This window comes from Vanellus vanellus (genome assembly GCF_965231255.1).
Source record: "Vanellus vanellus genome assembly, chromosome: 5".
Classification (NCBI taxonomy): Eukaryota; Metazoa; Chordata; class Aves; order Charadriiformes; family Charadriidae; genus Vanellus; species Vanellus vanellus.
Genome location: NC_138910.1, coordinates 58,396,410 through 58,413,539, shown reverse-complemented (window position 1 = coordinate 58,413,539; position 17,130 = coordinate 58,396,410). Strand labels below are relative to the sequence as shown.

General features: G+C 40.0%; 1 protein-coding gene across 2 annotated transcripts in view; it reads left to right on the top strand.

Moving 5' to 3' along the window:
* The window catches only part of NTNG1 (netrin G1), a gene marked incomplete at both ends in the record, with an annotated part of 150,943 nt that overhangs the window by 81,742 nt on the left and 52,071 nt on the right, over positions 1-17,130 (top strand). For both annotated transcript variants that reach the window (XM_082483879.1, XM_082483878.1), the window contains one exon: positions 9,160-9,332. In XM_082483879.1, coding sequence (XP_082340005.1) covers positions 9,160-9,332 — 173 coding nt within the window. The remainder of the gene's footprint in view (positions 1-9,159; positions 9,333-17,130) is intronic.

Sequence of the window (17,130 nt, the reverse complement as noted above, 5' to 3'; positions counted from 1 at the left end):
TCGGGCCTTCCATTTAAAATGATGAAAAGATTATCTGCCGTTATCTAAAAATACAGCCACCGAGCCTAGGATAGTATGAATGAAAGCTGCAAATAAATTAGGCCACATTTCAGACAGTGTGAACTAACAATTTCATTGATTCTAGTCGAGCCAGATGGATTTACATCAGCTAAGAATCTGGCAAACTGTGTTCACGGGTGAAATTATTTGCAGAACATGCTGCTGGCAAACTCTAGCAGATTTTATAGCCACTGTCATTATTGACACATTTCCATGAAAACTAGTATCTCTGAAGAAAAAGCAAAAATGAGTATTGGGAAGGGGACGGAAGTAAGATCACTACAGCAGCTGTATTTTCAGACATTTATTTCAGCTTTAACACTTAGAGAATGTGAAATGAAAATTAGAAAAAGCATTGCCCATTCCACTTGCTAGGTGTATCTAAGTATTTGATATTACGGATAGGTATTTTTTTATGTGGTAAACTGACATAACTTGGACTCAGATTTAGCTGTTCTGTTCTACGAGGTATAAGCACGGTTGGATTATTTTTAGACTTCGGACCTAAGAGACTGAAGTAACTCTGAAAATTTTCAGATGTGTTCATCTGCAACATTTTTCATCTAGCCAAGAAATCGGAACAGTTCCAAATGCTTAAATACTGCGGCGTTTGTAAGAGGTTTAATAGGTTACTGCCTCCTCCTTCCTATGCCTGTAAACATTTTCAGTTGCCTCTGTTTGTTTGGAAGGATGTCACCTGGTAAACTACTGCATTTCAGAAATACTTACAGTTTATTTGGCAAGGTAAGGTCACTTGTGGCCCTCTGTCTGAAAGGGGCCGGGGGAAAGGAGCGGGGAAGCTAAAAGGACCTGCCCCCCTAACGTTTGCCTTCACAAGGAAGACAGCGTGCATCTATCAGACGACACACTAATCAGATACAGGTTGAGATAGAAATCGATCAGTAGTGATCCTGCAGTTCTTGTTCATATTGACCAGCATTTAACTTGACAGTAGTTCCCATTTAAATAATCAGAAAATATAAAAATATTTACTGGCGTGTGAACACAATAAATCTTATCTTAATATTTAAATTTAGCACTTGTGTACTCTTATTGTTGGGCTGACTTAGTGCAAACAGTGTGCAATTCCATGCCCTGCGTGCTTTCTGTGAGTCTTGGAAAGTCCTCGCTCCTGTGGGAAAGGGAATTATGCTGCCCTTTTGGACTTTGTTTTCTTTTTTAATTTCAAGCTCTCCAAACTGCTTGGAAGTAGGCCACTGAGAAAGCAAAGCAAACATGTTCTCTGTGCCTGAGTTTTGCTGTTCCCCACTACATACATTATATTCAGCTGAGGGAGAATAAGAAGCTATTTTCCCCAATTTTCCATACTGCCTGTGGGAATCTAATTCAATTTCCTCCCAAATTTAGCAGCAAAAACTAAACAGCAAAGAATAAAGTTGAAGCGGCTTCTGTAAATCTCTGGATTCTAAGGTACTAAGGTGCAGCAGGATTACTGAGCGCAGGTTAAACTTCTTTTCTAGCCACAAAGCTACTTACAGATTTAAGAAGCTTAAAAACCTGATCCAACATTAGTCCTTGCTTTGCAAATGAAAGAATAGTGTATCTACCTATACAAAGTTATATTTGTTATTATTGAATTTTTTTATCCTTTATTATTGATGTAGCCCCACTCCACAAAGGAATTTTTTTTTTTTTTTCCAGTGGGAGATTATGATGTATTAGATAAATTCAGGGAAAGGGACAGAGAAAAAGGGTAGTGACCAAACGCATTTCCAGAAATAAGCAAATGAAAGAAAGGACTCCCATCTCATTACTCTCACTACAGCCGCTACATTTTACCAGCAGACCACGGGCGTCTTATTCATAACTTCCAGAAAAAAGATGTAGTGCCTTTTTGGGGTTTGGATTCCGTACAGCAACGTGGACCTGAGATATTCAAATGGCTCAAAAACTACTGAATAAAACCCAGAATTGACTTTTCTGCTTCATGTGAGCTGGCACATTTGTTCAGCAGACCTACTTGCAGCCAGAAACCCGTGCCATTTTCTGATTACCAACTGTCCTTAGTTTTTTTGACCCTTTTAGCTCAGAACTTCTTCAGATGGGTAGTCCCTGCAGAGAGCACTGGTAGCCTAGATTGCAGTAATTATCTTGTTACCTCTTTTATGTGTGTGTTCTCACTGTCTGTTTCATCCTCACAGAAATAAATTGGCCAGCAATCATTTTATTTCTTCACAATAGTGTCCTTTATACTTGTTTTCATCCCCACAAAATCGGCTTCAATAGTAAAGCTGTGTAGACATCTATTAAGCTTTGGAAATTAGGATAAGGACCAGCATACTTTGTTTTTTTGACATGACATGGAAAAATCCTATGATATAATGAATAATAATGTTCAGCAGACGTGATGTTTCTGAGACTGTGAGCCTCTATGAAAAGATGTTCCACTTGTTAGAGAGATTTAAAGGAAAAACAGACTTATCTAAGTATTTTCATGGTGTTTACCTTGTACACTCAACGGTACAAGAGTTTGGTCACTTACCTGTATAGACAGTTTCTCAAGTTATGATGAATTTGTCTCATAAAGTGGCAAAAGAAATTAAAAATAAAATTTAAAAAAGACGCAAAAAGTCATGATTCAAATGCAAAGCTGGTTTTATCCCAAAGATTTCATGGTATATTTTAAAGGTGCTTAGATTTGAACTTTCGCTTTCTCAACCTACATCTCTTCCTCCTTCATGGTTGAGGTATCACTTAGAATGTATTTGCAACGTGGGATTTTCATCTTTGTTTACATTATATTAGAAAACTAAATTTCACTGGTGAAGCTGCCTCAAGGTCATTAGTAAGCTCGAAAGGCATAATGTAGCTGACAGCCTTACCAAGTTTGACGTCATGCTAAACACGGCCAAGTCCTTTAGGACAACGGTTACAAGGTGCTGGAAGTAGTTGCTAGCACTGGGGAGCTGACTAAGGCTCCTAACATTGCTAAAAGTGTTTTTAAATGCCTAATTAAGACTGGGGGGGGAGGGTATTTTATGTTGCGTGCGCACCACGTTGCGTGGGCAGTAATGTGAAGAGCAAACACGCCAACTCCTCTGCAAGTTCAGGCTTTGCTTACCTGGGAGCAGAGAGCTGACTCGTGACACGTAGAAGTGAAGAGTCTGTGCAGAGGTCTTACAAGGTGGTTTTAAGTTGATTTTCTAAACTTTGGCGGTGACCTAGAATGATCCAAAGCGAGGAACATATGGCTAGTTGTTAAAAATGTATCAAAGAGCTTCTCTTGTCTTTCTTTCTCATGAATGATCTCTTCAGCACAAATGATCCCCTCGTGTGACCCCCAGTCTGTTGGTTGGCACTCACATGCAAGAGCATCGGCATGCTATTAGCAATTACCTTAGTGATATTTACAGCATTTTAATGTCAGTTATCTGTATGTAAATAGAGTCTGTGAGGAACGCAGCACACCCGGGGCTCCCACTCCCACTACAACAGCACTGCTTCTTCAACACACCAGAGCTCTCCCTGCGCCTTATCTAACTGCCAAAAATATCATTTCGATTGCTTTATGACAAAATAATGAGTCTGTCAAAGATGAGTGGTCAGAAAAACAAATTCGTTCTCCCACACAATTAGAGTTTATAACGTTGGACAGCAGTATCAATCTCCAGTGATTCAAAATTGAATTTGCACGTTGGAGGGAAATGTGTTCTTGCGTGTGCTGTAACCAGGCTGCTTAGCAGGAGGAGCCCTCGCAGGTTGAACTGGAAAGATGGATACAGGCTGAGCTGTGGAACCATCAGGATGGATGTTTGCAAATGCAGACAGGTGTTGTGGGGACGCGGCGTTTGCCTTCACAAGCTCGGCACTGACAGCGCCGCTCCCACAGTGATCAACAACAAAAAAAAAAAGGTCTGGAAAATTTGTCACCAGATTTAACAGGCAGACAACTGTTCAGGTAGAAAGCTGTTTCAAGGCCTGCATCTCCCAGTACGTAACCTCATTGCTCATGAAGTTGTTGATATTTATAATCATGGTCTTCAGACATTCTTTGTAAAGGCGTACAAAGCATTAGACCTCGGTGATGCCATTTACGGTGAGCATATACTGTGTCTCGGAACCGCACTTTGCCCTTAACGTTTGCTTTCTCCTTGCACGGGATTTTGCCCTTAGGCTGTTCTCCGGTGCAGTGCAAAGGCTGCAGGATACATCCCCTTACATTTGCCATACCTTCACCTGTATTCTCAAACCTGCTCTACTTATTACAGATCCCGTCTCGGTACACATGCGAACCCGCTTGATGTGCCAAGCAGCTGCCACCCACCCACTGCTACCCAGTAATTGCATTTCTGGGCATGTGCACATAATACCTCATAAAGCACTTTTTGACTTTTTTCTTTAGAATTCAAGAAACTATATAGGCATGCAATATTGTCATCTGGCACTCAGTACGCAGGATGTAGAAGCAGTTTTTTAGGTTTTCAGAACTTCTCCATGCAGCCAAAGTGACCACAATCTTCTAACGTGGTTTTGTGTTTAATGCGCTTTGTATGTAAATCTAATTAAGCCTTTTGTTACTATCTCAGCAAGCGTTTAAAGAACTTACAAATGGTACCTAGGATTTTCAGTAATAATTTATCATCATGGGTATTCACATAAGGTAACAAAATATTTTTGTACCTCTGAAGCAGAACAGAAAGGTAATCTTCCTTAAAAAAGAGATGAGACAGATGAAGGACTTTGAACGTGGGCAGCCTTCCATGGGAAGCTGATGTCCACAGCCTGACAGCGATCTGATGGGATCCCAAGTCAGCTACCGGATCAGTGGTGCTCAGCTGATTCAGAGTTATCCGAAATGCCTAAGGGCCAGGCTCTGCTGCTTTGTTTTCACACTGCTCACAACCCAGTATATCTCATCGCAAGAGTGGTTCTCTCATGGTCTGTCTGGATGGTACTTTTACCTAAATAGTCTTCTTTCTGTAACCTCAAATATTTCAATTTTCCTTACTGCTTATCCCACAAATAGAAGTAGCTTTTTATTGTACTCTAGTCATCTCCCAGCCTCGCTGCGCACATTTACCTCTCTCATTCATCCAGAGAAGTCCATCCCTCAAGCACAACGGGCATTCCTCTTCTTTGCAGAAGTCTCTGAGATTGTCTGTACACACACTCAGATGAGGTCCCTTGGACAGATTGCCCAATTCCTAGTGCAGCCTTCCTAAAAAATCAGAAGTATATGAAATATTATTTCCCTGTTTCAGTAAAAATGTCTCTCCACGTACGGCACAGAATTTGGTATTGGCTTCTTTTTACCCAGACACGGTACCCTCCAAACTTATGTTCACTTTGCTTTCCTCAGACACTTTTTGTTCTCTTTCAGTTTTAGCACTGCCTGCATTTTACACTCATTCAGTATTCAGCTACGTCCTTATTTGCTGTGGAAATCCTGATTAATCTCTCTGAGATCTGTGAAGTGACCTCAGCCAAAAATTGGTGCAAGTGAGAGGAGAATTAGAACCTCTGTGGTTCAGTCTTCTGAATGTCTTTTTACTGCTTATGCTTCTGCTGTTTTACACCCTATGTATAGTTACTGACAGCAAGAAGAACTCCAGTTTAAACTCTTTGGATTTCATTAATCTACAGATTTTTTCATACTTGTATAACACTAATGATCATAAACCAAACCCAACTTTTATGTTGCTATACACTAAGAAGGCAAAGGTGATGTTTTTTGCCACACGTTGTCTGACCTTTCATGGCTTGGGGTAGTTTTTTTTAAAAAACATTTCTTTTTATGCCCACTTTAACTAGCTCTCATTAACTCTACATTTGACATTTTTAATATAAATGTATTTTTTTACTTTGATCTTTGATCTTTAGCTGGTCTTGTAGAAAACCACAGTGACCACATTTGTTCCTTACTTTCATCTCCTTGGAAATTGTACACAGCTAAGTTTGAACTATTCTGAGGGGGTTTAGGATTATTCAGCATTGTCAGCCCTTTTTTTCCTCTGTTTTTAATGTTAGGTTTTGACTAGCTATTCTCTGCCCACAAAGGTTTTAGGTCAGTCCTTTGGTTTTTTTAAGTGATCAGATTTGTTGTTTTCTCTCATTCACTTTAAATCATACTGCTAGAAGGCTACATCTCTCTCCCCATTGCTGGGGTTTTTTTTTGGTGGGAGGTGGTTGGTTTGGTGTTTTTTTTGTTGTTTGTTTTTGTTGTTTGTGTTTTTTTTAGTTGGGGGGAGTAGAAATCTTGCTCTCCTTTCTCTTAAACTTAGTATTATTTGGAGTTTTAAGGCAGAGTGCAGCATTCTGGGGGATTCTGCTGGAAAGGTTTTCAAAAATACGTATAAAACATCCAAATAAGTTAATTTGCAGAGAGGCATTGATTGAATGAATCTGTGGTTATTCTGCCAGTTTAGGGCAGGAAGAACCATTTAGCAGTTCCTCCATTTAAGAAGCTAAGTGGCTAAGAGGTCTCTACATTATCTGGTTTGTGTGTGTTTGTTCTGGACACCCATATGAGGGCTGATTGTTTTAAATCTCAGTTAATACGGTTTTAAAATTTTATAGAAGGTCCCTAACTACTTCCACAAGAGAACAGGTTTTGCTGTTTTTATGAAAACCTGTCCGTATTTGGTACAAACGTAGACCTCCAAAATAAGTAGTGTTCCTTTGTCTGTTGGAGCTTGGTGGCTAGAATGCAGAAGATGCCTTTTGCAGAAACCCTGCCCGTTGCTGGACTGTGTGGGCCCTGCCAAGTGGGCCACAGAACAGCTATCATGGCACGATGCCACAACTCCGGGTTGAGAAGCACTTCCTCTGAAGCAATCGTGTCCTAAGAAATTAAAAAACTGGGCACCGGAACAGGCAGCAGAGCTATTCCGTGCTGTCCATGCTCTCTTGCCTGGGAAATAAGGAAAAGAAGGAGGCAACGTAGGAAGAGCTGGATGACAGTGGAGTTAGGGAATGTGGGAAATAAAAGGAAATCAATATGCCCGAGAATTTATGGGAATTGTTTGTGTATGCATATATTCATTCATACATATAAAATTATGTGTACGTTTTGTATATATATATGAAGAGGCATGGGGCAGGAGCGGATAGAAGCAGAGGGAGATGGAGGCGGCCAGAGTCCACCCAAGACTTCTAACCATGAAAGCAAAACTGAGGAAGGGTCAGTCTCTCTCTTCAGGAACATACGACAAGTATAGCATCTGAGACCTGCAAACAGACTTTGCACAAGGTTTTCTGAAACAACCGTTCTTTACTTTCAGGTGCTTATTAAAAGAGCTGTGCACATTTACACCAATTAGCAGATGTACCTACATTTCTTTTCCCCTACCAGTCTGCAGCACCCTTTCAGAGCCGTAGGCACTACAGCTTTTTCCTCAGCATCGGGTGGCTTTTTCTTCCTGCCTAGATCAGTTTGCTGCCTCTGACAACGATGAGTCCCTCCAATAAAACAGAAATCTCCCCCTGAAAGAAACCAAATCGGTTCCCCTCTCTCATTTATTCTAGTGACTCCACAGTCCCTCCTGCTTCTTTCTCCTCTGGCTTTCTCTATTTTGGGGTCTTGTCATTATTGCGTATCTCTCCTGTTCGTGAGTCTTACATTTTCGTATTCCTGTGGACGGTAAAACCACCCGTTACTTTTCTTAGTAGCAGTGCCATTTACCGAAATCTTCAATCTCTCCGTGAACAGGTATATCTCATCCACTGACACCCGGACAGGCGTCTTTCATTCTGCAGTGGCTAGTCATTGAAAATTTACTTTACAATTGATGTAGTCTTTAAGCATCAATATTTTGGAAATTACATAAAAATGAATCACACTTTCTTTTTTCGAGCATATTCAATACATTTTGGTAAATTCCGTTTAAAAGGTGCTGAACCTGGTTTTCTTTAGAATGAGCACTGCTCAAATAAGAGCGGTTTCATCTGCCTCATTTCTAACGTTGAGCAGAATCCTCCACTATCTATTGTATTACGGATTCTTGTGGATTTTCTTCAGCAGCCACTTATGACAACTGCAAGCTTGTTTTACCCTGGGGATATATATGTATGTGGCCAGTTGCTTCAGGTCATATTCCTTCCAAATGGAAGTCAGCTTGACAGCTGTTAATTTGCTCTTGGCCCTTCCATGTGTTGTTTTGCTCTAATTATTGGTCACTGTATGGAACAGGTGACAAATGCCCACATGAGAACCCTTTAAATCACTAGATGTACAATCATTAGGAAAACAAACAGGCAGGGTCATTAAATACTAGTTTTCTCTCCAGCCCCAAACAGAAACAGATTTTAGCCAGTTTTGACATCTATTGGAAAGGGATGGAAAGAGGTGACAATACGTTACTGTTTAGGAAACTAGCTTCCCATTCTCTAGGTGTCCTAGTTTCAGAGAAAGAGGGGAATTTAAGGAAAATACAATTGTTCTAAGACCAGATGTAGAATCTGGTTTATCTAATGATTTTGTCACAAAGTTCAATTAGCTGTTCTTTCCTAAGTAAAACTAAATGTGCCTACCAAAATATTTCCTCTGAGCTTCAGCTACTACAGTGATATCAAATAAAAGCGGGCAAAAAATTTTCCTTTCTGAGCAAGACAGTACTTGCTGAACAAGAATGGCAAAACACCATTATAATGAGCTTCCCTTCTACTGGAGTGTAGCATTGCAGAGGATATTTAATTGAAGACTGTTTTCTCAGACTCCCAGGGCCTAATTTGGATCTTAATTTGGGCCAGATTCTCTAAGGACATAAGCAGAGGACTTTTTTTGTTCCGGTGAGTAGTGAGTAACTCTTGAATTTTTGCAAGATTATAGACCTGTCTGTAGTGAAAATTATGAATAATTTAGTTGATCTCAGTGGAGCTGCGTTAGTGAAAACAAGAAAAGATTCAGCATCTTGGAGTCTTGGTGAAATTACAGCTTTTAGACCTGTGCGTGCTGAAGATATTACAAGATGCTACTTGAGTGATGTCTTGTAAAACACGCTAAACCAGGAATGCAGGCACAACACACAGAAATAGAGTGGTTGACATAGGAAATGCTTTACTAAGGCTTAATCTGAACTTAAACTCACCGCTAAATAATATCCCACTTTTTTTTTTTTTATTTTTGCCTTTTAAAAATAGGTGTAAGTGCAACCTTCACGCAACTGGCTGTAAAGAAGAAAACAAAAGGCTACTTTGTGAATGTGAGCATAACACAACTGGCCCAGACTGTGGAAAATGCAAGAAGAATTACCAGGGCCGACCGTGGAGCCCTGGTTCTTATCTGCCTATACCTAAGGGCACTGCTAATATCTGTAAGTAGTTCTGCATAATAAGCATATTTCATTATTAGAATTCTGCCCCGTATCATGACTCTGAAGGAAGATTAACGCTGGCAAAAGTTTGTCATTTCCTTATGACCCAGTGCATATAATTTGACAAGGTGTCAAATTGTGTTAATTGTAAGTACACATCACCTGTGCTCTTACATGGTTGTAAATAACTTGCATGAGAACTGCATGTTTGTATCCATAGACAAATCCCTGGACACTGCACAGAAAGGACTAAGGCATGAAAAAATAGGACCCTTCACATAAAAATTACACGCAGAGGAGAGAAACCAGTGGGAATAACTGCAGTACTGCTCCAGCCATGACACCCTCAGCTCTCCATTCATACATCCTTACTGCCTCGAGATGCAAAACAACCCCAGCTCAACGTGTGAGATGAGGTCCTTGCTCGTTTTTGGGCCGTTTAAGAAAGTTAAAAAATCTCAGACAATTTTTTGCAGTTAATAACGAAAGATCTAAAGTTTGGTAAAGGAAGTTTGTAGCTGATGTTGACCTGCAGTCCAGATTCATATGTGCTCTTGTAGGTGACTGTGTTGAAGGGGGAAAGTGAGGACAAAACCTGAGTTGTTATATCTGCTTGTTTCCAGCTAATAGCCATTCAGTGACACACGTACTCCCTATTCCAGCACACTTTCATGTTATCCAAAGGATGTTATTGACAGCTGCATTTCCTGGTCCTGGACAGGATTGGGTTGAAAAGAACACGGTGCTGAAAGAGAGGGCATGAAGACAAGTATGACCATCAGTTCTTCCTTTCACGCATGTATGAAAAACCAATGATTCAGGCTCCCGAACGGAGTAACAGACTTAAATCCTTTCAAGAAAGGATCGAAGAAGATGTGGATAAATTACCAAACCTTTTGACCGAAGTTACTAGCTTCTTTTAAGACAAGAGTCCACAGTTTTGCCCTGATTAAAAGCAAAACATTCATTTTAGAATAACAGAATGTAACGATTTACTGAAAAGTTATTTGGGAGAAACAGAGCTACGTACTGCAGTTGAACTGAATGAAAAGTTTAAAACCAGAAGCAATGTGCAATGCTCAGAATGTTATCTAAGACTTCAAAGCAGCAGCTGTGAAGAATCAAAACTCAAAACTGAATATCATAGGAAGCAGGACCTTATCAAGTTAAATGTGAGAGTAATGGACCAAGTAACAAACCGTGAAGTGTGGGGGCATGAAATTATGATAAAATTCTTACTGAGCAGAAAAAAATGAACTTCCAAAAAGCGGGGGAAAACCATTTTGTAATAGTATTCACTTTTTCGCGTGTCATAAAAAGTGAGTGTGGCTCATAGAATTAATATTTTAAAGCTATGTTCGGAAAAAAGGGTGGGATTATTTATATATTTTACATATATGTATATATACACATACATACATATGTATGCACATATATACACTTAAAAAAATATATATATATATAATGCAGTTGCTACCCCAGCAATCATCTAAACTAGGGACAAGATAGATCTGCAGATGAAAACTGAGATTTTTCTAACTGCAGCTTGCTATGTCAGTTACATCATTTCCAATCAGTTGAGCACACACCAGACGGAACAGTGGAATTAGCACCCACCAAAAGGATGCCTGAAGCTTGTTAAAACAACTTTCAACATTACTGAATTCCATCAGACATACAGCTCCTTCAAAAATCAAAACCTTTTGCAAATAATAGGCAGTCTTTTCTGGGTTTTCTATTATTATTACTATTATTACGATAGCATCATGAAAACGTAACCTTGCTTGAGCTGACAAATGCTCCACTTACTCTTAAATCCTAACTTCGGCAGTGATCAGCAGCAGGAATTTATGGCAAACGGGAAGAAGCATGGCAGATGTAGAAGGATTTCTTCTCTGCCTTCCCAGTTTCCAGCAATAAACTGGCTTTCTGAGCTGGCCCCTCCATCATACCTGCAGTGGTTGCTAGCTGCTGAGTGGAGAGAGAGAGACTCAGTTGTCATAAGCTTGATCTCAGTGACATCTCACGACAATACATTTCACATTTTAACGATACAATAAGGAAAAGGTATTTCCTTTTGTTTGCTTTAAATGCTTTTATTTGGTTAAGCCTGTACCTCCTTAGATGCAAAGAAATCCCCACGGCAGCGGGGTTGGAACTAGATGTCCCTTCCAAACTCAACCATTCTGTGATTCTATGAAACAGAGTATAATGCATCCCTGTATACATCCATTATACTACTTATGATTATGTAGACTAAACATGCCCGCTTCTCCAATCTATTTTCTAAATGATGGATCCTAATCTATTTAATCTTATATATAAAACCGTGCCACATCTCTAGTCTTCTGTGCTTTCTTGCTGTCTTCTGGTTCTATGATGTCATTTTTTTATTTGGTGAGGCAAAAACTACCTATGATATTCTAGACATGAGAACAACATGGATCTTTTACAGTGGCATAAAATGTGTCTGCTTTATATTTTGTTATCAGCCCTTGAGTCCTTTTTAAAGACTGGTACAACATTTCTTCTGGCGTCAAGGTTGACATAAGTGACAGGTTATGCATTACAGTAGTTCAGAAATGTCATATTTGAGTTCCTTTAAAACACTTTTTGGGTGAACATCACCTTATGGCAATTCTTATTATTTGATATTATTTACGTCTTCTAAAACACGTTCAGATGATGATAGACATTGAGAAAGTTCCTCGGGTTGTGAGAATCTTCTTTGTTGTGAACATCAGTGGAAAGCATTAATTTAGTATTCAGTACTTTTATACCTTGATTGCCTCTCTACCCAATCATCTCTCTGGGAGGCCTCCTGCTTCTAGTGTGGTTATTTTAACAAAAAAGAATTATTAACTTTCATGTCTGTAGCAAGTTGATTCTCAAAATACTGTTGTTTATATTTAACTTGACAGATTTTATGCCTTTTTTTTTTTTTCCTATCTTTCTCCATTGAGATGATTTACACTTTTGAAGGGTGTCTTTCCAAAACCTCCATTCTGCTGTTTTGGGTTGGGTGTTGGTTTTGTTTGTTTGTTTGTTTATAAGATAGTTGCTTTTTCTAATTTTTTTTTTAATTGATTGGTTAGATGTAATTATTATGAGTCTCTCATACAGTTTATCTCTAGCCTGCCTCCACGCTGTTTGCATTAAATCTTTTTAGCTGTTCTTTTCATTTTTCTTTTAACCAACTTTCTCATTTTTATGTGCTTACTCGCTGAAAGTTAAATATTACTGCAGTGGAAATTCTTTGTCCTTTTCCTTCTCAACAAGTAAGTTGACTTTCAGTCAAGAAGTGGTTCTCTGATAACTACTTCTTGAATCGGATCCTATGTACCTCTCAGAACTAAATCAGCTTCTCTTCTTGTGAGTTGTCTGATTACTTGCTAGAAGCAGCAATCATTTACGGTATGTAAAAGCTTCATTTCTTTTGTTGCTTCCTGATTTAATGCTGCATGTGTTGGAGCATGGGAAATTTTGCATTATTGTGTAAACCCTCTGCTCAGCCAATGTGATTCCACTTACCCTGTTGCGTTTATGTCACCATCTCCATCGTGTGGTCAGCAATGCAGCCCTAGCATTATACCCTCCTTAGTCAGGTGTGAGTTCTGTAAGTAGTTACTGGAACACGTTGATAGAATTAACTTACCTAGTTTGACCCTAAACTTCCCTTGATTTATTACTTGAATTCCCTGGGGACACTTTGTGTAATCCAGTAATACAGTGTCCCTTTGATACTCTGCCTTCCTCTAATTTTCAGTCTATCTTTTCCATCTAAGCCTAAAATATTTTAAATTGATTTGAAGTTTGGGTTTGTTTTTTTTTTATATGAGTGTGCTTAAATAAGATACAGCTTAATATAGTTGTAGAAATTAAACACTTGGATATTTTTTTTCCACAAAATAAAAAGATCTTTTTTTCTTGAGATTGTCTGAACTTGGGAAATTTGCTCAGATTCAACAAGCAGCCGAATGTCCATTTCCATATCCTTCCCAACTGGAACTTCTGCTGTTTCCAATGGTTTGCTTCTGCCATTTTTCTGTGGCCAATAAGACCTCGTTATACCTCGTCAAACTACTGCTCATGAAATACAAGACCATTCTAGGCTATATTCCAGTCGTAGCCCAAACCTTGATATAAAGCTGTTTTCTGCACCTGTCTGATTTTAAGTCAACGTGAGTTTTGCAGGAGAGCGCAGAACACTTTTTCCCTGCTTTGCTTGGGAAAGACACGGAGTACTCTGTTGTTTACTGGCACTAACAATATTTCCGCATTTGTCTCCCGCATAGCATTTATTTTATATTTTCACTCTGTCTTATTGACTATTTTGTGATTACATTTATTCCCTTGTGCTGCCACATTCTATGGATAGTTTGTTCTGCAATATGTTTTGACACTCAAAGTGAACTTATTGAATTTCTCTATGCTTGGTATTACGAGATAGCTTTTCTCCTCAGCAGTCGTATGTGTCTGACAGCACCAGCCCTTTTCTTCCCCCTCTTGTTTAGATCATCTTTGGCACTTATGCTCTTTGCTCCATCAGACAGAGCTGTCTAAGACTGCGCTGGGCTGCCATCCATCAAACCCTGCTCACTTTTTGTCAGTCCCTCCACAACCAATAACCTGTACCAGAAGTGGTTGACACTCAGCAAAAACCGCCTCCCAGCTGTTAGGTGACTTTCCTAATTCGCAGGTCCACTTGAAACAAAGGGTTGACGAGAACACGGGGAACATCGGTGGTTCTTTCCAGTCAACAATTAGGCAGATGGTCTCAATCAGTTTACTGAATTTCTCCTGCAGTGGGTCCCCCTTTGACAGTACAGCCTCTGTCTCAGCAGCACGACCTTAATCCTCCCTAAATGGGAAAAGACTTATGAGGCATCACTGCAGCACAGCTGCCCCAGAAACAGTTTCTGGCAAAAAATATAGCACTTGAAGTATTGCACTGGTTACCTTCATCTGTGTTTGTAGTTTTCCCCATGAATATTTGCTGACACAAAGCCATCTTGCAGGACAGGGGTAAATGAAGTTGGCCAAGAGGCTGTGTGATGGCAGGCTTCTATTCAGGAATCCGAGTAGCATGTATCCCTGTAACTGAAAACATCGCACATCCTGCTGTCCTGTCAAAGCAGACTCATGAAGTAGATAGTGTCCCATTTTCTAAAGGGCCCCATTCTCCCAAACAACTGGGAAGGAGCTTTCCAGTCCCTGCTTCGTGACTGAGGTAGAGGAGGTGATCCCACATGATCTCGATTTGAAGGAATGGGACGCTCCTGCTTAAGATGTAAAAGGTTGCTCCTGGATATTTTGATAACATCTTTACAGAGAAAAGGGAAAATACAAATGCAATAAGTAGTTACAAAACAGCAAAGCTTCTTATTGTTCCTGTTTTATATTACATATTCATTTTGGCTCCTGAAGCTTACAGAAGATGTAAAGCCACAGGAAGATGTCACACAAAAGCTGTGTCAGGCAGAGAAACCTCGGGGAGGGGGGGAACTGTAGTGTATCAAGAACATTCAGGAAGACAGAAGTGTCAGGAAAACCTGCAAATGATAAACTAACTTCCCTCCAACTAGGTATCCAGTGCAACGGCCAGCAAAACATACCTAAAAACCAATGCACTATAAATAACATGTGCTGTATTTTTTTAAAATGGGGCTTGAAAAATTATTCTTCAGCACTCTACCCTCTTGTGTGACCCTGCTGAGTTGGTTGTTTGTGCTGGTTATGGTGGCATCTGTTGCTGGGAAATGAATTGCTTCCACCCGTCACTGGTTTCAAACAACTCTATTTTTGCCATACACAGTGAAGACGAGCAAAGGAAGAGGGTTCTAGTCCTTAAGCAGCCGTATGGAAGGCAAAGTGTCTGTTATAGATACTCAAAGTTCTAAAAATGGTATGAGTATCAGGCTTTTTGAAGTTTCTAATATCTAATATTCTATCAATAAATTATGATTACTTGGAAAAATCCTTAGATCTCACTGGGAGTTTCCTAGGCAGAGAGTTTTCAATACTGGTTTGGAGTCACTAAAACATCATAAGAAAAGATCCATATTTTAAAAGGTGTTACCCAAAAAAACCAATAACTAAATATTTTCTCTGTCTTATTTATTTGTGGCAGTGTTGCTTGGGAAAGCAGAGGTGGATGATAAACTTCATCTAAACAGTTCTTTTTCTGGGAACGAAAACATTCTCAACCTTTACAGAGCAAGCAACTGCAAAATTAACAGTAGCAGGAATTCTAGGGCTCTTGCAATGAAACACATGCAAAATTTCCTAAGAATTGTGTCTTTCACTGTGTACGGTCCTTTGGCTGAATACAGGTTTGGCGATACATGAAAAGTTTACTCCTGTAATCATAACGATCACTGCCTTTGAGGATTACAAGGTGCTAGGTTCCTCCAGCTTCTCAGGGCTTTAAATTCCTGGAGAATTCAGAACTTCTGGAATTGATGCTGAGGATCAGATATTGCAATCATGCCTCAGTGGAGGAGTTGCAAAGGAAAAAAAAAGACTCACTGCAGGAAGCGCTGTCGTGCTGCAGCACAGATATTCTAGCAAAAGATCAGATGTGGCATTAACAGCCCTGTTCTGACTCTCTGCTACAGAATAAAGCTCTCTAATTTGTTCCTGTTGAAGAGTTAAAATGTGCGGTGTAGAGCGCAATTATAAGGATGTCTCTTTCGTCTGAAAGGCTCTCACACAGCTTTGATCAGCAATTAGTATGAATCCAAACTTGCACTGCATTATTTACTATCATATCCTGCTATACCTTCATAGGAGGCAGTCTTAATTCTCAGTCTCAGGGCTGGCAGGAAGCGCGCACAGGCATTGACGATGCGGGTGATAAGGAGGACTGCAGGGTATGACCCACCCTGAGACTGGAAGCAGCAACGTGGCCCTTCTCACCGAAAGCTTGATGCTCTTCCTTTGTGGTACAGATTTCACACTGACACAAACTATAGAAGAAATCAAAAACTCGCTTTCTGTGCCAGCGTCTGATTTGCTTTTTTCTCCACTCTCAATAGTCAGCTCCATTGTAGCTAATAGCTAAAACCACCCATTTCTGGAAAAAGGGGAAATGAGAAAATTACAGGGCAGATGCAGAAGATAGTACGAAAAGAAAACACCAGACTCTTTTCTCTCAAGTGATGCATGTGTATTTAAATGCACTTACAGTGAACACGTAATATACCAAACCACCACCCTCAAGTCAAGTAAAAAATAATAAACAGTTTTAGGGACTTTCTTCTGCAATATTTGCCATTTCAGGGGCAGTAGCTACCACTGAACTTTGTTTCCACACTTCACTCACTGTTTTCTCACTATAAAACTATTACCATCAATAACCATCCCAGTGATTTCAACTGGAAGACAATTTAGACTGAACATTGCTTTGGCTTAACAACTTCATATACATAAATGCAGTCACTTGGGTTTATTTACTCTATACTATTTACTCTGGCTGAATAGAGTTGTGCATCAAGGGGAGTAAAGGGCCTGATTCTTCACCTCTGTAACCTGTTCACGTCATTTCACTGCGGCAAAGTACTCACAGATTTCAGTACAAGGCTGACTAGAAACTATCCGTGTCATGTAACATCTCAGTTTCCATCCAAAGGGCCGGCAGCGGTGGGATGACTGGTGTCCCCGGCGGCGGTGCCACGGGAGGAGCCGCGCGGTCGGGCCCCCACATGCCTCCACTTTGGGAGAGAGGGAGGAGAGGCAGATTCACACCGCCTGTGCCTCGTTACTCAGGGACCTGCACCAGATACAGCTCAGCTGAATT